Raw genomic sequence first — 25639 nt, forward strand, 5'->3', positions numbered from 1 at the left:
GATGTACTTGTAAAACTTTTTTGGGTTAGATTTGATATCCCTAGCGATTTGATTTTCAGCTTCGATCTTTGCTAGCCTAATTTCTTTTTTACAATTTTTATTGCAATCCTTGTAATTGCTGAGTGCAGCCTCGGACCCCTCCTGTTTTAGGACCTTATAGGCATTCTTTTTCCTCTTCATTTTATCTCTAACCTTTCTATTCATCCATAGAGGCCTTTTTTTATTCCTAGACATTTTGTTTCCATATGGGATATACATACTACAATATTGATTGAGAATACGTTTAAAAGCTTGCCATTTCCCTTCAGTGTCCTCCCCTTGTAGTACATTATCCCAGTTCACCAAACTTAGTGCCTGCCTAATTTGATTGAACTTTGCTTTTCTAAAATCCATAGTTTTAGTGGTCCCGCTGCCCCGTGGCCTATCAGTCACCAGATCAAACGTTATCATGTTGTGATCACTATTTCCCAAATGTTCTTGAACCTGCACATTTGATACATTATCTGGTCTATTCGAAATGATCAGATCCAGTAACGCATTCCCCCTAGTTGGTTCCGTTACCATTTGAGTCAAGTAATTGTCCTGTAGTGCTGCCAGAAATCTGCTGCTTTTACCAGAATGGGTAGCCTCAATACCCCAGTCAATGTCTGGAAAGTTGAAGTCGCCCATAACTATGACCTCATTTTTACTTGCCGCTTTTTCAATTTGCTGTAGTAATTGCAGTTCTGCAGCTTCATTAATATGAGGTGGTCTGTAGCATACCCCAATAAGCAATTGGCAACTTTTATTTCCACCATGAATATTTACCCAAACGGACTCCACATCTTCGCAATCTTCCTCCATCTCATCGTTGAGGACAGCTGTAAAAGAATTCTTAACAAAGAGACAAACCCCTCCACCTTTTTTCCCTGTTCTATCCCTCCTGAACACATTGTATCCTTTTAAATTGGCTATCCAGTCATGACTTTCATCCATCCATGTCTCGGTTATTCCCACAATGTCATAGCCTTTGTCATTCAGAATGAACTCTAGTTCATCTATTTTATTTGCAAGGCTCCGAGCATTGGTTATCATGCACTTTATATTTTTACCACCACATTTACCAATTTTGTTTACCTGAAATGGGCTACTTGAAGTTTTACCAACCTCCTTAATCTTTACACTGTCCCCACCCCCCTCTCCTCCCCCCATAATGTTAGGCTCCCACTGTCTTTTTACCTTATCTTGTCTATATGTTGAGACTTTATCCTCCCGCCTCCCCCCAGATCCTAGTTTAAAATCTCCTCCAACCGTTTAGCCATCTTCTCCCCCAATGCAGCTGCACCCTCCCCATTAAGGTGCAGCCCGTCCCTGCTGTAGAACCTGTAGCCGACTGCAAAGTCTGCCCAGTTCTCCAGGATAGCCTGGGTCTTTACAGGTTAGAATATTGTCCTGGAAATCAAATCAGAGCTGCAACAATCTTCACAGCAGTGCCCATTTAAAGTGAACCTCCAGACTAAAAATCGACTCAGCAGCACTGAAAAGGCCTGGTGTTTCTTTAACAGTTTCACAGCATCAGAACTTTGTTTCTCTTGTACAAGCCTCATTTTTAGATGCACAGAAGAAAACTGCCCGGGCATTTTTCCCCTGAGGTTGTGCAAAGCATGATAGGATTTCTGATGTTGTTGCTCTCGTTCTGCTGTTTTGGTGCAAAAAATGTTTTCTCACATTTTGAATTTGACATTTGAAGCCTAGCGTGTGCAGCTGGGAGGGGTGATCAGGACACAGGACAGTAGGAACTGTGTCTCCTGCTCCCTGTCACCTCCTTTCAACCAAAAAGATGGCTGCCCCCATGACAAAGATGGCAGCCCCCATGAATCACAAACATTTGCCTGTTCTTTTAAAACAGGGTGAGTAAGAGATTATATTACCTATCTATTCTAATTAACATAACTAATGTAACTTAATGACAGTATGTTTGTTTAGGCTGAAGTTCCCCTTTAAGTGTTAAAATTACCACCCATCCCTTCTGTAACAGAACTAGCAGTTGGCTATAAAAATTCCATAAAGTACAGTGTGCTAAGACTACCTCAGTGGTGCCCCTCCAACAAATGTCACCCCAGGCATCTGCCTGTTTTGCCTATGCCTAAAAATGGCCCTGCCTGGCAGGAGTGCTAAACAATTTAGGTCTGTAAAACAAACTAGGGGTTGGAAGCCACTAGGGCATTTTTGGTAGCGTTTTGGATCGCCGACAATTGGCGGAGATTCCCTAAAAATGTGTTGCCAATGAACTCGAGTGGTGAGTAACCCGCTAGTGCAATTGCGATTAGGGCTAATTGCAATCGCAGGACATGCAGCATTTTGGGCGCGTTTGCGCTTAATGCTGAGTATAGTAGCACCGCAAGATCGCTTTGAAAAGCAATTTTACAGTGATTTGGGGGCAAGTGATTAGAAATGTAAGTAAATTATTTGTACCCGTATTTCAAGTGTCCGTCCGTATCCCCGCCCCCTAGCAGAAGAGGTCACAAGCACCTCTCTGATTAGTCCCAGAGAAGCATCTACGACCTCTTCCTTTAGGGGGCGGGGCTTCGGACGGAAGCCAGACATTGGGGAACCTGGTAAGTATAATACAATAAAATAAAAAATCCAAAAACGCTAATTGGAAGCTGTACAGCGCTATAAAATGAAGCGAATTAGGGCAAATCATGATCACAATCGCCCTAGGAATCTCTGCACACAGCACTGGTGCAATTTAAAAGCGCTCAGGACTGGATTTACCACAAGGCACTGTAGGCACGTGCCTACAGGCACCGTATGACGGAAAGGCGGCTCACTCCCCTCCCTGAGCGCTTCCATCACTCCCTCCCTATGCAGAGTCCTGATGGGAGGGTAGATGAGAGGTTACTCCCACAGGTCTAGGCATTCCACTGACCAGATCTCCCTTCATTTAGGGGCACTTCTAGCTACTTAATACTGATGTTCCTCTAGCTACCTAATACTTGGGGGCACCTCTAGCTACTTAGTATGGAGGGTACTTCTGGCTACCTAATACTTGGGGGCACCTCTAGCTACTTAGTATGGAGGGTACTTCTGGCTACCTAATACTTGGGGGCACCTCTAGCTACTTAGTATGGAGGGTACTTCTGGCTACCCAATACTTGGGGGCACCTCTAGCTACTTAGTATGGAGGGTACTTCTGGCTACCCAATACTTGGGGGCACCTCTAGCTACTTAGTATGGAGGGTACTTCTGGCTACCTAATACTTGGGGGCACCTCTAGCTACTTAGTATGGAGGGTACTTCTGGCTACCCAATACTTGGGGGCACCTCTAGCTACTTAGTATGGAGGGTACTTCTGGCTACCCAATACTTGGGGGCACCTTTAGCTACTTAGTATGGAGGGTACTTCTGGCTACCCAATACTTGGGGGCACCTCTAGCTACTTAGTATGGAGGGTACTTCTGGCTACCTAATACTTGGGGGCACCTCTAGCTACTTAGTATGGGGGGTACTTCTGGCTACCTAATACTTGGTGGCACCTCTAGCTACTTAGTATGGAGGGTACTTCTGGCTACCCAATACTTGGGGGCACCTCTAGCTACTTAGTATGGAGGGTACTTCTGGCTACCCAATACTTGGGGGCACCTCTAGCTACTTAGTATGGAGGGTACTTCTGGCTACCCAATACTTGGGGGCACCTCTAGTTACTTAGTATGGAGGGTATTTCTGGCTACCTAATACTTGGGGGCACCTCTAGCTACTTAGTATGGGGGTACTTCTGGCTACCTAATACTTGGGGGCACCTCTAGCTACTTAGTATGGGGGGTACTTCTGGCTACCCAATACTTGGGGGCACCTCTAGCTACTTAGTATGGAGGGTACTTCTGGCTACCTAATACTTGGGGGCACCTCTAGCTACTTAGTATGGGGGGTACTTCTGGCTACCTAATACTAAAGAGTAACCAAGCAGCTTGGGGTGACCCAAACCACTAGGAATGTATAGGAAGATAAAAGAGACCGAAAAGCTCTCCTACTACAAAGCAATGCTTGGTGTAAATTGCCTTCTTAAAACAGAAGGAAATTTGCAATAATTCAGCTATACGTGAACATTTGTAGGTACCCACAATGCACCACTACTGAATATGCAAATTATCTCTTTTCGTCCCTGTAAGCCCAGCTAGCAACCAGAAGCGCTGGTGTATAGCAAGCCTATAGCTTTACATTTTACACAGCCACATCAACCCCACACGTAGATAGCCTGTTTCAGACTTTTGGTCCTCATCAGTACATGGCAGAGATAATTGTTATATTCAGTAGTGGTGCATTGTGGGTAACCACAAATGTTCACTTATAGCTGAATTACTGCAAATTTTCTTCGGTTTTAAGAAGGCTAATACTAAAGAGCACTTGTAGCTACCTATGACTGGTAAGGGAGAAGTGACAGTTGTGACAGTGACAGGTGCAGTTTGGCGGAGGTTTGTAGGTTCATGGAAGGTGAAATCTAGGGTGCCAGGACATCTATGCCTTTAAAGAGAACCCGAGGTGTGTTTAAAGAATGTTATCTGCATACAGAGGCTGGATCTGCCTATACAGCCCAGCCTCTGTTGCTATCACAAACCCCCCTAAGGTCCCCCTGCACTCTGCAATCCCTCATAAATCACAGCCGTGCTGTGAGGCTGTGTTTACATCTGTAGTGTCAGTCTCGGCTGCTCCCCCACCTCCTGCATAGCTCCGGTCCCTGCCCCCGTCCCTTCCCTCCAATCAGCAGGGAGGGAAGGGATGCAGGCGGGGACTGGAGTTCTGCAGGAGGCGGGGAGAGCAGCAGACTGACACTATAGAGATAAACACAGCCAGCTCTGACAAGCTGTTTGTCAGCAGCGTGGCTGTGATTTATGAGGGATTGCAGAGTGCAGGGGGACCTTAGGGGGGTTTGGGATAGCAACAGAGGCTGGGCTGTATAGGCAGATCCAGCCTCTGTATGCAGATAACATTCTTTAAACCCACCTCGGGTTCTCTTTAAGCTTCTGAGAGGTAAATCCAGGCCTGAAAGTGCTAGTGGGTTCCAGCCCTAACTGCTGCCACTGGGGCATTGTAGTGTCAGAGAACCTAATCGAATTGCTAACGCAATGCAATTGTATTGTAATGGGGGCTTTTGTGCTGTTATTTTTGCAGTGCGAGGAAAAAGCACAGTATGCAGTACATTACTGAACGGCGTGTGTGGTGCAAGCATAAAGTCAATGGACTGTATGCTTCCAGGGTTGCCCTATAAATACTGGCACATATGAACTATACATGCCTTGTGGCTAGATAGATGCAGTTTAGGCACTGACTGTGTTAGTAGCCCCAGAACCTTTATAACTTAGGGCTGGTTCAGACGGACACTTGCAGAGCGTTCACAGCCAGCGTTCAGGGCTTGGTGTTAAACGCTCCCATTCAAATGAATGGGAGCGTTTGTACCAAGCTTTCAAGCGCGTTTACACAAACGCGGCGTTTGGGTCCCGATTTTCCCTGGCGTTCAAGGAGCCCCTGGAAGCTACATGTAGCTTCCAGGGGAGGTTAACCGCGACGGCTAAATGTCCCCCTAAGGGAAGAAAAAACGCGACTGCATCCAAACGCACACGAACGCTGCTGAACGCGACGCCAGCAAACGCAACGCCTCCAAACGTCCGTCTGAACCAGCCCTTAGATGTGTCGATATTTAAAGGGATGGCATGGAAACTCTGTATGCTGCAATGATCAGGTCATATAGCAGCAACTTTTGTGAACCTGTTTTTCAGGATGCACAATGAAACCTATGTAATGTGAAAAATAGCCTAAAACATTATCTGTACTTATTGTTGCTATGATCTTAACCCGGTCATACACTATATAACTGTGTTTTTGATTGGCACCACAATCAACATAACGATTGAACTTGTGATCAACATAACCTAGAATCAACATTATGGTTCTGAATTTTGATAGTGATGTTGATCGTTCATAATGTTAATTGAAATCACCATTTTTTCTTTCATTTTTGTAAAAAATTGTATTGTGTAAGGCCAGCACACACCAAAGTCTTAGTATATTTAAAGAGAAACTCCAGCCTAAACCACCATATTGTCATTAAGTTACAATAGTTATGTTAATTAAAATAGATAGGGAATATAATCTCTTACCCAGTCCAATAAAGATAATCCCCGCGCTGCAACCCAGTGGATTCCAATACCAGGGAGTCAAGCAGTCGACGCCCCTATCCACCTAAGGGTAACTTCATGCAAACAGAAAAAAGACTGGGTCTCCACGTAGATTTATGGCCGACTGGCCAGTTTTTTTGTCAATACCACAGAAAAAAAGCCTTTTTTCTGTGGTATTGACAATAAACTGGCCAGTCGGCCATAAATCCAGGTGGAGACCCAGTCTTTTTTTCTGTTTGCATAATCTCTTACCCACCCGGTTTTAAAAGAACAGGAAAATGATTGTGATTTCATAGGGGCTGCCGTCTTTTTGGTTGAAAGGAGGTGACAGGGAGCATGAGACACAGTTCCAACTGTCCTGTGTCCTGATCACCCCTCCCAGTTGCTAGGCAACGAGAACATCAGAAATCCCATCATGCTTTGCACAGCATCAGGGGGAAAATGCCCATTCTTTGATGGAGAGGAGCTTAGTTTCTGTGCAGCTAAAAATTAAGGTTGGGTAAGAAAAACAGAGTTCTGATGCTGTGTAACTATTTAAAGGGGAACTGAAGAGAGAGGTATATGGAGGCTGCCATGTTTATTTCCTTTTAAGCAATACCAGATACCTGGCAGCCCTGCTGATCCTCTGCCTCTAATACTATTAGCCATAGCCCCTGAACAAGCATGCAGCAGACCAGGTGTTTCAGAATTTAAAGTCATATCTGACAAGACTAGCTGCATGCTTGTTTCTGGTGTTATTCAGATACTACTGCAGAGAAATAGACCAGCAGGGCTGCCAGGCAACTGGTATTGATTAAAACGAAATAAACATGGCAGCCTCCGTATACCTCTTACTTCACTTCCCCTATAAGAAAGATGACAAAACCAATGCAAAAGGATATATCATTTTTTATTTTCTTACCTGTAATTCTGCAACTGGGAACTGAAAATTAAAAAAATAAAAAAGGTTGCTTAGATTTTTTTTTTTCATACAAACTTAGGTGTAAACAGTCTGTAATCCCTGTGAGCAAGTTTATATAGAACAGTTGTATTATTAACATACTCCTTTTGGTGTGGTAAACAGTAATACGAGGCTGCCATGGAAATTACAGTGAAAAAAACAGCAGTTAGATTTCAAATAAGGCTGCCAACACACTTGTCTGTTTTTCTGTTCAAAACTTATGGCCCATACTCACGAGGGGCAAAAGTGGCCTGTCGCCAGCACACATGAGCGTGTGCACTACAGGCCGGCAACAGCTCGTCGCTAGCTCCCTCCGCGTAAACACGCGGAAGAGGGATCAGCTGAGCGACGGAAGCTGTCGCCGACGCTCCTCCCCCGCCGCCGGAAGCTCCGTGTTGTGGATAGAGGTTGCTGTCGCTAGTCCGCATACTCACGCGGACTAGCGACAGATGCGGCGGAGTTGCTGCGGCAACTGTCACCAGGCGATTGAGCGGTTCAATCGCCTGGCGACATCAGCGACGAGCGACAGTTCGGGGTGCGCGCCCGTGCAATGCCGCATACTCACGGGCGACAATTGTAGCCCGTGAGTATGGGCCATGAGAACCAATGTTTAACGTATCTTACGCTAATAAAAATATTTCGAAACAATGTTAATCAATGGGCCAATTCACACTTGAATGCATTATCAGGTGTAGAAAAACAAATGAGGCTAGTTTCACAGTTAGATGTTGCGTTGGGATGCAACGTTAAATTAACACCATGAATAGTAGGGAAAGATAGCGATCACTGACGTGGCGTTAATTACTATTCCCCCTCCAGGCCACCCTGGATAGTAGGGAAAGTTGTAACTCTGCTGCCACCTAGCGGATGCGCCCGGCTAACGGAAAAGTACCCTTCTCAGTTTAGGTTCCCTTTGAGAATGCAAAGAAAAATGGTTTTTAAACTCATGACAGAATAAAAACATTTTTCCTTTGCATTTTAAAAAAATATGATTTTCTCAAAAACGACAGTCTTTTTGAAAAATGTTTTCTTTTTATTGTACCTACCATTCTCCTTAGCATACGTAGCAATTTGGGTGGCAATAGAATGTATAGGGACTTTGCTATTAACCACTAAGGTCAGCACAAAATGACACAAAAATTTACAAGAAATTACAAATGATTACAATTACAGATTAAATTAATTACGATTTTCCCCAAAATTTTGTATTTACGCTTTTGCATCGTAATTGCGGATTATGATGCAGAATTCAAAATATGCAAAATTTGTGCTCATCATCACTGCTTATTGACCCTCTTTGCTGATCAGTCATGCGTGAAATGTGGCTGATGTTATTCCTCATACTTTGCACATCATCGTCAGGGAATTTCCTGATGCAATATTGCGGTCACAGTAAACTTACAGTTTTCTCTTCTGGTTTGAAATTTTCATCAATAGCCATAATTCTGAATTGCACTGCAAACATAGAATAAAAATACATCTGTTTTAATGGTGACAGTGTTGATGCTAACAAATACTGAGATTGTTCTTCAAGAAGCTTCCAGCATGGTTGCAAAAGCAAAACAAAAATAGTAATGACCTCAAAGTGTTATTTGTAGGATCTTCTAAGGGTATGTACACACATTTAGTTTTGATTGGCCATTTTCACAAGTGATGGCCCAAAGCTTTGTTCTCTCCACATGCACCGCTCACCACATCTGCACCTCCCATAGACCATCCCTGCCACCGCATTGGGCTCTATTCATAGAACATTTGCGGTAAAAAAAAATCTTGGAGGGAAAACACTGCATCGGTATTTTAGACTTTTGTGTGCCAATTCATAAAAATGTTTACACCTGTGATTAAAAGGTCGGGGAATTCCCGCACTAAACTAGCGGTGCTGCTGAGTTGTTACATTTTCTCCTTGGAGAGACAGAGTTAAGGCTCATACACACATCAGACCATAGTCTTTGGAAAATGAAAGATCACAGACCAATATTACCCCCTTCCATGTAGTATGAGAGCCGGGGAGGACTGGCCAGGGGGGAAAGGGGGATATTTCCCCCCAGGCTGCCTCTCATTTAATGATTTAGGGCTGGTACCGTGCCTGCTGCATTCAGGTTTTTGTATAAGGCAATATGAAACATTAGGCTGGCTGAGAGAAATAAAGGTGCAATTAGAGGATGGGTAACCTGGTAAATGTAGACAGCAAGATGCAGAGCAGAGGCTTGCCTGCAGGGTCCATATAAAAAAAACTCTGCCTTCACACCATTATAGCTCCCAACTGTCCCTCTTCTGAAGGGACAGTACCTCTATGGACATAAGTGTTCTTGTGTGTGTGGGGGGGGGGGGGGGGAACTTGGGGAATTAATATGGCCATACATCTGTTGTCTCGGCGATCAACCAACTGTTTTGATAAATACTATCGGATTGGGTGAAAATCAGTTCCGCCACAAGCATGCCCAATTGACGATTTGACTGATTTTGGTCGGAAATTGGTTGAATCTGAGATGCTGGGAAATCTCAGGCCAATGTGGTTGATTTGGTGCGCAGCGGTAACTACGTGCGATAGTCATCAAACAACGGACACAACGGAAACCTCTTGCTGTCATCGCTCCAAATGTATTATGTGACCCCTGGTGCCTGTGCAGTTATACTTTACCTGTCACACTGCCCTGGAAGTGTCCTTGCTGTATTTCCACATGGGCGCCCCACATGACTACCAGCATGTAGCATGTGGGGTGCGTGTCTGACGTCATTTGGGCTGGGGCTGCCATAGAAACGGGCCTCTAGTTTGTGTTTCCCCCCTGGCTGAAAGGTCCCAGTCCTCCCCTGGAGCCATGCCTACACAGTCTATTCTATGGAGCTGAACTCCCCATCAGAAAAAAATCTTTGCAAGATGCTGCACACACAGATGCTGTACAGACACAAAAGATCAGTATCTGCAAAAGATCTGTTCCTGCCAAAAATCCATTCCTGCACATTGCAATGATAGTCTATGAGATCTGCAGATCATCATACACACATGATTTAACTGACATTCATCTGCAGATCAGACAATCATCTGCAGATCTGAAAATCCATCCTGGTGAATCTGATCTGCAGATGAATGTCAGTTAAATCATGTGTGTGGCCTGGTGCACACCAGAGGAGTTTTTCTGAGCGTTTTGAGTTTTTAAATCTGCTGCTAATGTTATCCTATGTGTCTGTGCACACTGGAGCAATGAGGTTTTGTAAAAAAACCCATAGCATTACATTGGGAAGAGCTTTTGAAACCTCTAAAAGCTCTTCCCAATGTAATGCTATGGGGTTTTTTACAAAACCTCATTGCTCCAGTGTGCACAGACACATAGGATAACATTAGCAGCAGATTTAAACACTCAAAACGCTCAGAAAAACTCCTCTGGTGTGCACCAGGCCTGTATGATGATCTGCAGATCTCATAGACTATCATTGCAATTTGCAGGAATGGATCTTTTGCAGATACTGATCTTTTGTGTCTGTGCAGCATCTGTGTGTGCAGCATCTTGCAGAGATTTTTTTCTGATGTGGAGTTCAGCTCCATAGAAAAGACTGTGAAGGTATGGCTCTCATACTACATGAAAGGGGGTAATATTGGTCTGTGATCTTTCATTTTCCAAAGACTATGGCCTGATGTGCATATGCACCTTTAGTATAAAGGAGGCAGCCCCAACTTCCCTTTAGATGTGCATTTTTTTTGTAAAAAACTGCCTCTCCCTGCCCTGAATCTTCTCTGAGGCCCGGTGCACAACAAAAACCACAAGGAGATCTGCAAAATGCTAGCAGATTTTGAAACGCTTTTTCTTCTTTTTCTGTAGCGTTTCAGCTAGCATTTTGCGGTTTTGTGAAGCGTTTTTGGTGTAGTAGATTTCATATATTGTTACAGTACAGCTGTTACTGAACAGCTTCTGTAACGAAAACGCCTGGCAAACCACTCTGATGTAGCATTTTTCAGAGCGGTTTGCGTTTTTCCTATACTTTACAATGAGGCAGAAACGCCTCCGCAATCCAAAATCTGCAGCAGCCCGGGAGTATGCGTTTCTGCAAAACGCCTCCCGCTCTGGTCTGCACCACCCCATTGAAATACATTACCCTAGCGTTTCCACATCCGCAATCGGATCTGAAAACGCGACCGAACCGCTCTGGTGTGCACTAGGCTTGCATCTGTGTAATAGTCTTTCTAAACAAGCTATTTAATTGCCGCAGCTTAGAAGAACTTCCAGAAATGTTACACATGCAGGCTTTCTGATGTGAAATTTATCTGAAAACAGGTACTCAAGGAGTTAAAAAACACAGTCTGGGCATTCTGGGATGCCTTTTTTTGTTCTGCTCTCACTGCTGCTGCCTGGGAGGTCTGTCCCCATTAGCTTGGCTGTTGAGTACATTTGAAATCGGCGCCGGTAGACTTGGGCACAGGATACAGCGGTATATGGCTGATCCTGCTTCTGCACAAGTCCGGGCCGTTTTAATTACTATTCCCCCTCCAGGCCGCCATGGATAGTGGGGGAATGAAATAATTCGGCTTCCAGCGATTGCTGGAGGCCGAATTATTATGTTTTTAAGCAACCTCGGCTCCGTCTTCTGACGGAGCCAACGTTACTCGCTGAGCGCTGCAAATAAATGTCTGTTAAACAAGGTGTGTATGATGATCTGCAGATCCCATAGACTATGAATGCAATTTGCAGGAACGGATCTTTGGCAGGAACAGATCTTTTGCAGATACTGATCTTTTGTGTCTGTACAGCATCTTGCAAAGATTTTTTTCTGATGAGGAGTTCAACTCCATAGAATAGACTGTGTAGGTATGGCTCTCATACTACATGGAAGGGTGGTAAGATTGGTCTGTGATCTTTCATTTTCAAAAGACTATGGTCTGATGTGTGTATGTGGCCTAATAGACAGATTCAGCGCAAATTCAGGGCAAACAGAGGCAGTTTTTAAAAAAAATGCACATGTAAAGGGATACTGGGGCTGCATCTTCTATTGTAACGCTGTCTCTGGAGGAGAAAATGTATCAACTCAGGCAGCTTCTCGTGTTTCCGCAAGTCTACCGCCTGCCTAGAGCAAGCCTAGTTCGGGAAAATACTGCAATGCTATCGCAACTGTAAACATTTTTATGAATGAGCACACAGAAGTCTAATATACCGAATATGGTATTTTCCTGCACAGATTTTTTTTTAACGAACACACTTTTATGAATGATAGCCTTGTTCTCCAAATTCACTAAAGTTTTCCCAATTCAGGCAGAAGTTTGGTAGTTTACCAAACAAACATGCCTCAATTCACTAAGCCCTGCTCGGCAACTGGTACTATTTAAAAGGAAGTAGTGGTGCGTACACTAATGCGACTATAGTCGTTTGTAACGATCGTTTCCCCGATCTTTACCAACGACGATCGTTACAAAAAACTAACCACCGACTATTAAGGCAAACGACGAACGAGCCAAATCGCTACAAAAGAAAGTTCTGTCTCGGCGGATTTTAACCAACGACGATCGTTTGCAAAAGTAGTACATCGTTGGAGAACGGTCGTTAGTACTAGGCTTGACATGCGCATTTCACTATTTCTCCATGGAACTTCTCATTTTTATGCGCAGGCGCAGTAGTTGCTTTCTGTGATGTAACGTTCGTTCTAACGATCAGATCGTTACACACATTTTAAAACTACCTTTACTTAGGTCGTTCTTTCATCAATTAAAAGTTTGTTCGTCGTTCTCAACGAACGATCGTTGTCGCATGTGTGTACGTAGCATAAGGCCTCTTTTCAATGGACAGTTGAAAGGCAGTGCAATGCCTCTCAAACTCTCACAACTGCTTGCTGCTGCCTGGCAACTGCTCGCTGCTGCCTGGTAACTGCTTGCTGAGCACACAGTTCAACAGTTCATGTAAAAGAGGCCTAAATATGCCAGCCTTTCATACATTTCACTTCAGGCATCATTTAAAGCAGAGCTCCCCAACTCTGTCCTCAAGGCCCACCAACAGTGCATGTGCACCACAAGCATGAACAGGTGGGGTAATTAGTGTCTCAACAGATCTGATTATCTACCTCTGTGGATTTCCACAAAACATGCACTGTTGTTGGTTGTCCTTGAGGACCGGGGAGGGGAACACTGATTAAGGCCTCTTTTTCCACTAACTGTTCACAGACAGTGAAATGCCTCTCAAACTCTTACAACTGCTCATGGCTGCATGGTAACTGCTTGTTGCTGCCTGGTAACTGCTTGCTGAACACACAGCTCAACAGTTCGTGGAAAAGAGGCCTAAAGGACAACTGTAACGAGAGGGTTACGGAGGCTACCAAATTGTATTTAATTTTAAGAAATTCCAGTTGCCTGGCTATCCTGGCGATCTTCTGCCTGTAATACATTTAGCCATAGACCCTGAACAAGTATGCAGTAGAACAGGTGTATTAGAAGTAGGCATGGTCAATGAGATGCAAATAATTACAAGTTGATGCAGCATTATGTAAATTTGCGTAGCTTGAAAATGATCAAATCCTGCTGAGGTGAAATATGATTGGTCCATTTTTAAGCTGCATAAATTTACATTTAAATTTGCATAATCCTGCATCAACTCAAAAGTATTTGCATCTTTAGACCATCCCTAATTAGAACCCCTCTGCAGACCTGGAACAGACTGAGGCCTCTTTTCCACCAACTGTTGAGCTGTGTGCTAAGCAAGCAGTTACCAGTAGTGATGCTCAAATACCCCTTTTTAAAATTCGAGTTTGGTCGAATTCGAATAGTAAATTATTCGAGGTCAGTCGAATATTCGAGTCGAATAATTTTTACTATTCGATTCGACCTCGGACTTCGAGCTCACTATTTGAGTCGGTATTCGAGCTAACTATTCGAGCTGACTATTCGAATTGGCCTTAAATAGCTTCCCAACACTTGTTTTGAGGGTTAATGATGCAAGAAACATATTTTTTTCCAAGTGACAACAGCAAGTGATTATGTGGGGATGTTCCTTTAAAAAAAAAAAAAGGTGAAAAGAGAAGTTGTGTCCAGAATTTTGTTCAGTACTGTATATACTTCTTCTTCTTCTTCTTCTTTATCTTCTATATCTTCTTCTTCTTCTTCTATATCTTCTTCTTCTTCATCTTCTTCTTCTTCTTCTTCATCTTCTTCATCTTCATCTTCTTCATCTTCATCTTCTTCATCTTCATCTTCTTCATCTTCTTCTTCATCTTCTTCATCTTCTTCATCTTCATCTTCTTCATCTTCTTCTTCATCTTCTTCATCTTCATCTTCTTCATCTTCTTCTTCTTCTTCTTCTTCATCTTCTTCTTCATCTTCTTCATCTTCTTCTTCATCTTCTTCATCTTCATCTTCTTCATCTTCTTCTTCATCTTCTTCATCTTCTTCATCTTCATCTTCTTCATCTTCTTCTTCATCTTCTTCATCTTCATCTTCTTCATCTTCTTCTTCTTCTTCTTCTTCTTCTTCTTCATCTTCTTCTTCATCTTCTTCATCTTCTTCTTCATCTTCTTCATCTTCATCTTCTTCATCTTCTTCTTCATCTTCTTCATCTTCTTCATCTTCATCTTCTTCATCTTCTTCTTCATCTTCTTCATCTTCATCTTCTTCATCTTCATCTTCTTCATCTTCTTCTTCTTCTTCTTCTTCTTCTTCTTCTTCTTCATCTTCTTCTTCATCTTCTTCATCTTCTTCTTCATCTTCTTCATCTTCATCTTCTTCATCTTCATCTTCATCTTCATCTTCTTCATCTTCTTCTTCATCTTCTTCTTCTTCTTCTTCTTCTTCTTCTTCTTCTTCTTCTTCATCTTCTTCTTCATCTTCTTCATCTTCTTCTTCATCTTCTTCATCTTCATCTTCATCTTCATCTTCTTCATCTTCTTCTTCATCTTCTTCATCTTCTTCATCTTCATCTTCTTCATCTTCTTCTTCATCTTCTTCATCTTCATCTTCTTCATCTTCTTCTTCATCTTCTTCTTCTTCTTCTTCTTCTTCTTCTTCTTCTTCTTCTTCATCTTCTTCTTCATCTTCTTCATCTTCTTCTTCATCTTCTTCTTCATCTTCTTCATCTTCTTCTTCATCTTCTTCATCTTCTTCTTCATCTTCTTCATCTTCTTCTTCTTCTTCATCTTCTTCTATATCGTCTTCTTCGTCACTTATTTCTCTTTTCATTTTTTTTTTTTTAAAGAAATGCAGCTATTTTTGAGCGTAACAACAAATAGCTGGTGGCGCACGCATGTTGGAAGCGCCATTGTATGTGCTCCCTGGCAGTGGAAACACACAGACAGCAGGAGGTAAATTTAGCAGCAGGAGGAGGAGGATGAGTGTGTGGCAGCATGCAGTCAATGAGGCAGGCAGCGTGACATAATAGCCCTGGTACCTAGCGGTGATACCATGGCTGTAAATAAACACAACAGGAGGTCCCAGACAGCGGTCGTGCAGCCCACATTGTGTCCAATACACAACTGGGACAACACAGTTTTCAACCCGGGCACCTCAGAAAAATTAAACCTTTTTTTGTAATGGTTTTGTAGTTTTGGTTTTACAACCAATTACACAGATATATAGCTATTTTTTGACGTAATAGCTGGTGGCAGAGTGGCAGCAGAAGGTAAATCTGTGTACCCTGGCGGTGGGAAACACAGACAGACAGCAGCAGCAGCAGGAGGAGGAATGGAGGAGAGTAATTATGTGAGCAGCTATTGTTTGACGTAATAGCTGGTGGCAGTGTGGCAGCAGAAGGTAATTCTGTGTACCCTGGCAGTGGGAAACACAGACAGACAGCAGCAGCAGGAGGAATGGAGGAGTAGTGTGAGTGTGGCAGCAGGTAGGCAGCGTGACATAATAGCCCTGGTACCTAGCGGTGATACCAGGGCCGTAAATAAACACAACAGGAGGTCCCAGACAGCGGTCGTGCAGCCCACATTGTGTCCAATACACAACTGGGACAACACAGTTTTCAACCCGGGCACCTCAGAAAAATTAAACCTTTTTTTTTTTTAATGGTTTGTTTGGTTTCGGTTTTGCAACCAATATAGCTATTGTTTGACGTAATAGCTGGTGGCAGAGTGGCAGCAGAAGAAGGTCATTCTGTGTACCCTGGCAGTGGGAAACACAGACAGACAGCAGAAGGGCAGTACACAGCAGCCCACTGTAGGTGTAAAATGTGTGGCTGCAGGCGACGTAATAGTCAAAGTGAACCAGGCTGGCTTAGTGAGCAGGAGCCAGGAGGTGGTAAAGGGTGGTAAGGCACATTAACGATGGTTCCGGCAGCCAGTTCATGTCCCCCTCTCGCCGACAACAGGGGCCAGGAACTCGCCTTCCACCCACGCCTGGTTCATCTTGAGAAACGTCAGTCTGTCCACAGACTTGTGAGACAGACGTGAGCGTTTCTCGGTGACCACGCCACCAGCTGCACTGAAGCAGCGCTCGGACAGCACGCTGGAAGGGGGGCAGGACAGCACTTCCAGGGCGTACTGCGCTAGCTCGCTCCAGATCTCCATGCGCTTGACCCAATACTCCATGGGATCAACAGGGGCATCGCTGTCAAGCCCGCTGTACGACCCCATGTAGTCAGCCACCATGCGGGTCAGGCGCTGGCTGTGACCGGAGGAGGATGCTGCTGCATGCATCTCCTCTCTAGTCACTGCTGCCGGAGCCTCTACAGTCCTGTAGAGCTCGTGGCTGAGAGACAGCAGGTCTGTGGGGCGCTTGCTGCTGCTGGATGCAGGCACCTGCTGCTGCCTCTGTGCTGGCTGCTGGACAGTGGGGGTGGAAGGCTGGGGGAAGGCTTCCTCCAAGCGCTCAACAAGGGCCTGCTGCAAGCTCCTTATTTGTTGCGCTGGGTCTCCTCCTGCAGGCGGCAGGAACTGGCTCAACTTCCCCTTGAGGCGTGGGTCCAACATCATGCTGATCCAGATGTCCTCCCTCTGCTTCATCTGGATCACCCTGGGGTCCCTGCGCAGGCACGCCAGCATGTGCGCTGCCATTGGGAAGAGGCGGGCCACGTCTGCTGGCACATCGACGTCAGTGCTGTCCTCATCCTCCTCCTCTGCCGCCTCATCCTCTCTCCACCCCCGCACCAACTCAGCTGCGCTGTGCTGATCCCCCTCATCAGCAGCCAGGTCAGGGACCTCCACCAAGTCCTCCTCCTCCTCCCCCTCAGAGGTGGACTGCGCAGCTGGTTGCCGCTCCTGCTGGTCCAAGGCTGCCGCTCCCTGTTCCAGCAAACCATCGAGGGCCCTGTTCAGCAGAGAAACCAGGGGCACCCACTCGCAGACCATAGCATGGTCCCTGCTCACCATGTTTGTGGCCTGCAGGAAGGGAGCCAGCACAAAGCACACCTGCTGCATGTGCCTCCAGTCATCATCGGGGACGATGGACGGGATGTTGCTGGTCTTGTCCCTTCTCCGAGCTGCGGAAACAGTGGCCAGGGCAAGGTACTGGTTGACAGCGTGCCTCTGTTCAACCATACGCTCCAACATCGCCAGGGTGGAGTTCCAGCGAGTCGGAACGTCAATGATCAGCCGATGGCGTGGCAGATCCAGCTCCTTTTGCACGTCTTCCAGGCTCGCACAGGCTGCAGCCGAGCGCCGGAAGTGACGCACAACATTCCTTGCCGTTTCCAGCAGTTCGCCCATCCCCTGGTAGGTGCGCAGGAACTTCTGCACCACCAGGTTCAGCACGTGGGCAAGACAGGGGATGTGGGTCAGGTTTCCCCTGTCTATGGCAGCAACCAGATTGGCCCCATTGTCGGACACCACCTCTCCGACTCTGAGGCCTCTGGGGGTCAGCCAAATCCTCTCCTGCTCCTGGAGTTTGGCCAACACGTGGGCTGCCGTCAGCTTGGTCTTGCCAAGGCTGACCAAGTGCAGCAGCGCTTGGCAGTGGCGGGCCTTCACGCTGCTGCTGAGGCGGGGGGTTTGGCCAGGTGTGGCGGAGGATGGCAGAGGATCGGAGGAACCCGCTGCAGTTCCCCTGACCCTGCGGGGTGGCACCACCCACTGTGTTGCTGCTGCTGCTGCTGCTGTGCCCGCTGCTGCTCTCCCATCCTCACCCCCTTCCACCAAGCTGACCCAGTGGACAGTGAAGGACAGGTAGCGGCCTGTCCCGAAGCGGCTGCTCCAGGAGTCCATGGTGACGTGGACCCTTTCACCAACCGCGTGCTCCAGCCCTCGCTCCACATTGGCCATCACAAAGCGGTGCAGTGCTGGAATGGCCTTGCGGGAGAAAAAGTGTCTGCTGGGGAGCTGCCAGTCTGGGGCTGCACAAGCAAGCAGCGCCCGCATGTCGCTCCCCTCCTGCACGAGCGTGTACGGCAGGAGTTGGGAGCACATGGCCCGTGCCAGCAAGCCGTTCAGCTGCCGCACGCGACGGCTGCTGGGAGGCAGAGCCCTAACCACCCCCTGGAAGGACTCGCTCAAAAGGCTCTGGCGTGGCCTTTTGCTGACACGGGAATCACCAGACACAGCGGAGGAGGCCACTGAGGACTGGCTGCCAGAACAGGCCTCAGTGTCGGCGGCAGGAGTTGCAGAGGGGGGAGGAGCAGTGCGTTTCCGCACTCCTGCTGGTGCTGCTGGAGGAGCAGGAGGGCGGGTGGCTGCTGTTGCTGCTGCTGAAGGCTGTGCAGTGATGGGTGTGGTGCCACTGCCAGCACCAGATGCCTTCAGCCTCTGGAACTCCTCATGCTGGTGGAAATGTTTAGCCGCAAGGTGGTTGATCAGCGAGCTGGTGCTGAACTTTAAGGGGTCTGCACCTCTGCTCAACTTCCGCTGACAGTGGTTGCAAGTGGCGTACTTGCTGTACACAGTGGGCATGGTGAAAAAGCGCCAGATTGGTGACAGAAACATCCCCCTACGGCATGGAAGCGCTGCTGCCTGTCTCCCTGTGGTGGTTGGGGGGGGGGCTTGGGTGCGGCTGGTGGTGGTACTGGCTGATGCTGCTGCTGCTGCTGCTGAGCCTGAGACACCAGCAGGCTGTGGGTCGCTGCCAATGCTTGCAATGATGCGCCTCCTTGCAAGGCCCACAAGCGCATCCTCCTCCTCCTCCGAGCTGCTGAGGACGACATCCCCTGGAGGTGGTGGCACCCAGTCTCTGTCTGTCACCGGGTCATCAACATCATCCTCCCCCTCCTCAAACATGTCCTGCTGGGATGATGACCCCCCAAACTCCTCTCCTGATGCATGGATGGGCTGCTTGACTGTCGCCACAGTCTTGCTGTCCAATCCCTCATCCCCCAAAGTGCCCATCAGCATCTCCTCCTCAAAATCGCCAACAACAGCAGACAATTGACTCATCATGCCTGGGGTCAAAAGAGTGCTGAATGAGAGGTCGGCGACTGACGGTGAACTGGCCTCCTCCCCAGACCCTGCTGGGCGGCTGCTGCGAACAGGGGTGGTGGTGGTGGTGGTGGTGAGGGTGGAGGCCTCGGATGCAGAGCTGATGGCGGGCTGCTCATCCTCCGTCATGAGTTGCACCACAGTGTCTGCATCCTTTTCCTCAATGGGACGTTTCCGACCCGGCTGGAGGAAAATCGGAGCAGGTGCTACACGCTGCTGCTGCTGTGTCTCTGCAGCGTGAGTTGCAGATGCTCCTGCTGGGCGGCGCCCAAGGCGTCCACGGCCAGTGGCTATGGGAGGAATGTTAGCCACTGACGCTGCTGCTGCTGCTGCGGAACTGTGCATGGTGGCGCGCCCGCGGCCGCGGCTTGCCACAATGCTGCTCCCTCTCCTCCTGATTCCCTTGCTGCCCTTCCCCTTGCCCAAACCGCGCTGGCTGCCACTTCCAGACATCTTAAATGTTTTGGGCGTATAGACAAAAGTTTTGTAAAAGGGCGGGTGAAAAGTGGGGTACTTTAATGGAGTGGGTTGGTTGGTGAGGTGACTGAGTGAGTGTCCCCTAGTACAGTAAGTAAGTAGTAACAGTCAGGAAGTACAACTAGCAGTTACAATAATCAGTAGTAATCACAAGTAAATTTAGTGTGTGTACACTCAGACAGTGAGTGCACGCACGCAGGAGCTAGTAGCCTATGAACACAGTGACTGAGTGTCCTAGACTCCTAGTACAGTAAGAGTAAGTAGTAACAGTAAGTAGAACTAACTAATTACAATAATCAATCAGCGATCAGAAGGAAATGGAGTGTGGGTGGTGTGTGTACACTCAGACAGTGAGTGACCGCACGCAGGAGCTAGTAGCCTATGAACACAGTGACTGAGTGTCCTAGACTCCTAGTACAGTAAGAGTAAGTAGTAACAGTAAGTAGAACTAACTAATTACAATAATCAATCAGCGATCAGAAGGAAATGGAGTGTGGGTGGTGTGTGTACACTCAGACAGTGAGTGACCGCACGCAGGAGCTAGTAGCCTATGAACACAGTGACTGAGTGTCCTAGACTCCTAGTACAGTAAGAGTAAGTAGTAACAGTAAGTAGAACTAACTAATTACAATAATCAATCAGCGATCAGAAGGAAATGGAGTGTGGGTGGTGTGTGTACACTCAGACAGTGAGTGACCGCACGCAGGAGCTAGTAGCCTATGAACACAGTGACTGAGTGTCCTAGACTCCTAGTACAGTAAGAGTAAGTAGTAACAGTAAGTAGAACTAACTAATTACAATAATCAATCAGCGATCAGAAGGAAATGGAGTGTGGGTGGTGTGTGTACACTCAGACAGTGAGTGACCGCACGCAGGAGCTAGTAGCCTATGAACACAGTGACTGAGTGTCCTAGACTCCTAGTACAGTAAGAGTAAGTAGTAACAGTAAGTACAACTAACTAATTACAATAATCAATCAGCGATCAGAAGGAAATGGAGTGTGGGTGGTGTGTGTACACTCAGACAGTGAGTGACCGCACGCAGGAGCTAGTAGCCTATGAACACAGTGACTGAGTGTCCTAGACTCCTAGTACAGTAAGAGTAAGTAGTAACAGTAAGTAGAACTAACTAATTACAATAATCAATCAGCGATCAGAAGGAAATGGAGTGTGGGTGGTGTGTGTACACTCAGACAGTGAGTGACCGCACGCAGGAGCTAGTAGCCTATGAACACAGTGACTGAGTGTCCTAGACTCCTAGTACAGTAAGAGTAAGTAGTAACAGTAAGTAGAACTAACTAATTACAATAATCAATCAGCGATCAGAAGGAAATGGAGTGTGGGTGGTGTGTGTACACTCAGACAGTGAGTGACCGCACGCAGGAGCTAGTAGCCTATGAACACAGTGACTGAGTGTCCTAGACTCCTAGTACAGTAAGAGTAAGTAGTAACAGTAAGTACAACTAACTAATTACAATAATCAATCAGCGATCAGAAGGAAATGGAGTGTGGGTGGTGTGTGTACACTCAGACAGTGAGTGACCGCACGCAGGAGCTAGTAGCCTATGAACACAGTGACTGAGTGTCCTAGACTCCTAGTACAGTAAGAGTAAGTAGTAACAGTAAGTAGAACTAACTAATTACAATAATCAATCAGCGATCAGAAGGAAATGGAGTGTGGGTGGTGTGTGTACACTCAGACAGTGAGTGACCGCACGCAGGAGCTAGTAGCCTATGAACACAGTGACTGAGTGTCCTAGACTCCTAGTACAGTAAGAGTAAGTAGTAACAGTAAGTAGAACTAACTAATTACAATAATCAATCAGCGATCAGAAGGAAATGGAGTGTGGGTGGTGTGTGTACACTCAGACAGTGAGTGACCGCACGCAGGAGCTAGTAGCCTATGAACACAGTGACTGAGTGTCCTAGACTCCTAGTACAGTAAGAGTAAGTAGTAACAGTAAGTACAACTAACTAATTACAATAATCAATCAGCGATCAGAAGGAAATGGAGTGTGGGTGGTGTGTGTACACTCAGACAGTGAGTGACCGCACGCAGGAGCTAGTAGCCTATGAACACAGTGACTGAGTGTCCTAGACTCCTAGTACAGTAAGAGTAAGTAGTAACAGTAAGTAGAACTAACTAATTACAATAATCAATCAGCGATCAGAAGGAAATGGAGTGTGGGTGGTGTGTGTACACTCAGACAGTGAGTGACCGCACGCAGGAGCTAGTAGCCTATGAACACAGTGACTGAGTGTCCTAGACTCCTAGTACAGTAAGAGTAAGTAGTAACAGTAAGTAGAACTAACTAATTACAATAATCAATCAGCGATCAGAAGGAAATGGAGTGTGGGTGGTGTGTGTACACTCAGACAGTGAGTGACCGCACGCAGGAGCTAGTAGCCTATGAACACAGTGACTGTCTGACTGAGTGTCCTAGACTCCTAGTACAGTAAGAGTAAGTAGTAACAGTAAGTACAACTAACTAACAATAATCTATCAGTAATCAGAAGGAAATAGAGTGTGTGTACACACAGACAGTGAGTGAGTGCACACACGCAGGAGCTAGCTAGTAGCCTATAAACAGTGACAGTCAGTGAGTGTCCTACTCCTAGTACAGTATAACTACAATACTATTAGTAAAGGACAGCAGAAATACTGGTATAGATGAGAGAAATAAACAGAGGACAGCTGCCCACAGAGGCAAGGCCCCCCTGAGGCCTAAACCTGTAAGCTTGCAGCAGCTGCCTGTCTCTAATGTAACACACAAGCTACTAACTAAAATACAATGTCTATCTAACTAACAACAATATAGGTGTATATGGCAGGTGTAGGTGAGCAAAAACGCTAGGTAAATGATCACAATAGAGCACTTGCTAAGCCAAAGCACAAAGGAGCAACTCTCTCTCTGTACAAGTCTCAGGCAAGCATGGAGAAACGTAACATGGCGGCCGCTATTTATAGGGTAGGGGCTGGCCAGGGTCCCCCTCTGTGATTGGCTGCCGTCAGAGGGCCTGGGAGCCCTCTGATTGGCTCTAAGGACATCAATCTGGGCTATGACGCTATTCGAGCTCGGTACCGAGCTCGAATAGCGCCGAGTTGCTCGAATAGCTCGAATAGTGAATGGGCTATTCGAGTGTACTCGGATAGCCCATTCGAATAGCTCCAGCTATTCGGAGCTCGAATACCGAGCTCGAATAGCTGAAAAAGAGCTCGAATATTCGAGCTACTCGAATATTCGAGCTCTGCTGAGCACCACTGGTTACCAGGCAGGAATAAGCAGTTACCAGGCAGCCGTGAGCAGTTGTGAGAGTTTGAGAGGCATTTCACTGCCTAGAAACAGTTTGTGGAAAAGAGGCCGTAGACCTGTTTTTCATGGACTGTTGATAGGCAGTGAAATGCTTCTCAAACGCTCACAACTGCTCACCGCTGCCTGGTAACTGATTACTGAGCACACAGTTCAACAGTCCATGGAAAAGAGGCCTTAAACCTGGCATCTAGGAGCTTTTAGCATTGTGCAAAGTGAGACCTAATTTCTGGAAATTGGGTTTCCTCCTTTCCCTTCCGCATTACCTAGTTGTCCTGGTTTGTAAACCGCCTTGTCGGTTTGGATCAGAATGCTGGATTTTGTCTTCTTTATGATAATTTTTCTGCTGTTTGTTATAGTGTCGCCTGCATTTGTAATGGCAACAGTTACGGTTCCAACCACGTCCTTGTCCTGACTTATGGAATGAGGAACCTATAAAAGGCATAGAAAATAATATTATAAGATGATTCACATTGTTAGGAGGGAAAACTAAAGAGCATTCACCAGTGACGTAACTAAAGGGCTATGGGCCCCAGCGCAAGTACTTTATACATAATAATTTATACGGTGCTCTTAAACCTGCCAATGGCAACCACTGTGTCAGACTCAGAGGTGCAAGAAGGAGATGGGGAACCGTCTGTTAATAATTACTGCTATTCAAAGCATCTATAGAAATGATTACCAGCACAGGACCAATAAAGAGCCAATACTGCTTTTGAGGGAGGGCCCCTTGGGACATAATTTTTGAAGAATTTTCACACCGGCTTTAGGGCTGGTTCACACAAGCGTTTTTGTGGCGTTTAATGCGTCGTTTAAGACGCAGTGCTTTTTGGGATCTACCGCCGTCCCATTCAAGTGAATGGGAGCATTTAGAGCTGGCTTTTGCGGGCTTTCATGAAAGCCTGGTGGTAGATCCCGGCGTTGCGTCTAGTCTCGAAAGCAACATGTTGCTTTCAGAGGCGGTAAATGCCAGGAAACAATAGCAGAAACCAGAACTGCCAGCCTTGAATGCTTCCCAAAAACCTTCAAAAGCTAGCGTCTAAACGCTGGCATTTAAACGCCGGCGTTTGAACGTGGCGCCGAGCGAAAGCTTGGCAGAAGCCAGTGTGAACCAGCCCTTAGGCCCCCTTTCTACGGGCAGTTGATAGATAAGGGCTGGTTCAGACGGACGCTTGCAGAGCGTTTACAGCCAGCGTTCCGGGCTTGGTGTTAAACACTCCCATTCAAGTGAATGGGAGCGTTTGTACCAAGCTTTCAAGCGCGTTTACACAAACGCGGCGTTTGGGTCCCGATTTTCCCTGGCATTCAAGGAGCCCATGGAAGCTACATGTAGCTTCCAGGGGCGGTTAACCGCGACGGCTAATGTCCCCCTGGGGGAAGAAAAACGCGACCGCATCCAAACGCAACACGAACGTGACGCCAACTAACGCAACGCCTCCAAACGGCCATCTGAACCAGCCCTAATGAAAAGCTTCTGAAACTCTCACAACTGCTTGCTGCTGTCTGGCAACTGCTCACTGTTGCCTGGTAATTGCTCGCTGCTGCCTGGTAACTGCTTGCTGCTGCCTGGTAACTGCTTGCTGCTGCCTGGTAACTGCTTGCTGCTGCCTGGTAACTGCTTGCTGCTGCCTGGTAACTGCTTGCTGCTGCCTGGTAACTGCTTGCTGCCGCCTGGTAACTGCTTGCTGCTGCCTGGTAACTGCTTGCTGCTGCCTGGTAACTGCTTGCTGCTGCCTGGTAACTGCTTGCTGCTGCCTGGTAACTGCTTGCTGCTGCCTGGTAACTGCTTGCTGCTGCCTGGTAACTGCTTGCTGCTGCCTGGTAATTGCTTGCTGCTGCCTGGTAATTGCTTGCTGCTGCCTGGTAATTGCTTGCTGCTGCCTGGTAACTGCTTGCTGAGCACACAGATCAACTGCCCGTGGAAATGGGCCCTAAGGGCCCGTTCACACTACACGCGTTTCCAGACACGTTTTGGAAACGCGTGTGGGTGGCCCGACACGCACGACATCAGACAGTGCATAGAGTGCACTGTCTGATGTTCACACTGCATGCGTTCCGGACCTGTGCGGTCCGGGAACGCATGCGGCACGCAGATTTTACAAAAACGCGTGGCTGTCCCATTCACTTTTCAGTGATGGGATCAGCCACGCAACGCATACGAACGCGGATGGCATGCGTTCATACGCGTTGCGGTCCGCATGCGTTGCGGTCCGCATTTTGTAGTCTGAACGGGCCCTTAGGCCTAGTGCACACCAGAGAAGTTCGGCTGCGTTTTGCCATCCGCTTGCGGCTGCGGATACGCTTGGGTAATGTATTTCAATGGGCTGGTGCACACCAGAGCGGGAGGCGTTTTGCAGAAACGCATACTCCCGGGCTGCTGCAGATTTCGGATTGCGGAGGCGTTTCTGCCTCAATGTTAAGTATAGAAAAAACGCAAACCGC

The 25639-nt window shown here is 46.8% G+C and overlaps 1 protein-coding gene across 2 annotated transcripts in view; it reads right to left on the reverse strand.

Annotated features, from left to right (window-relative positions):
• Window positions 1-25639, reverse strand: part of LOC137535654 (alpha-2-macroglobulin-like) — a 143764-nt gene that overhangs the window by 106929 nt on the left and 11196 nt on the right. For both annotated transcript variants that reach the window (XM_068257514.1, XM_068257513.1), the window contains exons 3-5: window positions 23464-23629; window positions 8498-8550; window positions 7057-7077 (exon numbers count right to left, since the gene is read on the reverse strand). In XM_068257514.1, the coding sequence (XP_068113615.1) occupies window positions 7057-7077; window positions 8498-8550; window positions 23464-23629 (240 nt within the window). The remainder of the gene's footprint in view (window positions 1-7056; window positions 7078-8497; window positions 8551-23463; window positions 23630-25639) is intronic.

The sequence above is a fragment of the Hyperolius riggenbachi genome, chromosome 10 (assembly GCF_040937935.1).
Source record: "Hyperolius riggenbachi isolate aHypRig1 chromosome 10, aHypRig1.pri, whole genome shotgun sequence".
In the NCBI taxonomy this organism is placed as follows: domain Eukaryota; kingdom Metazoa; phylum Chordata; class Amphibia; order Anura; family Hyperoliidae; genus Hyperolius; species Hyperolius riggenbachi.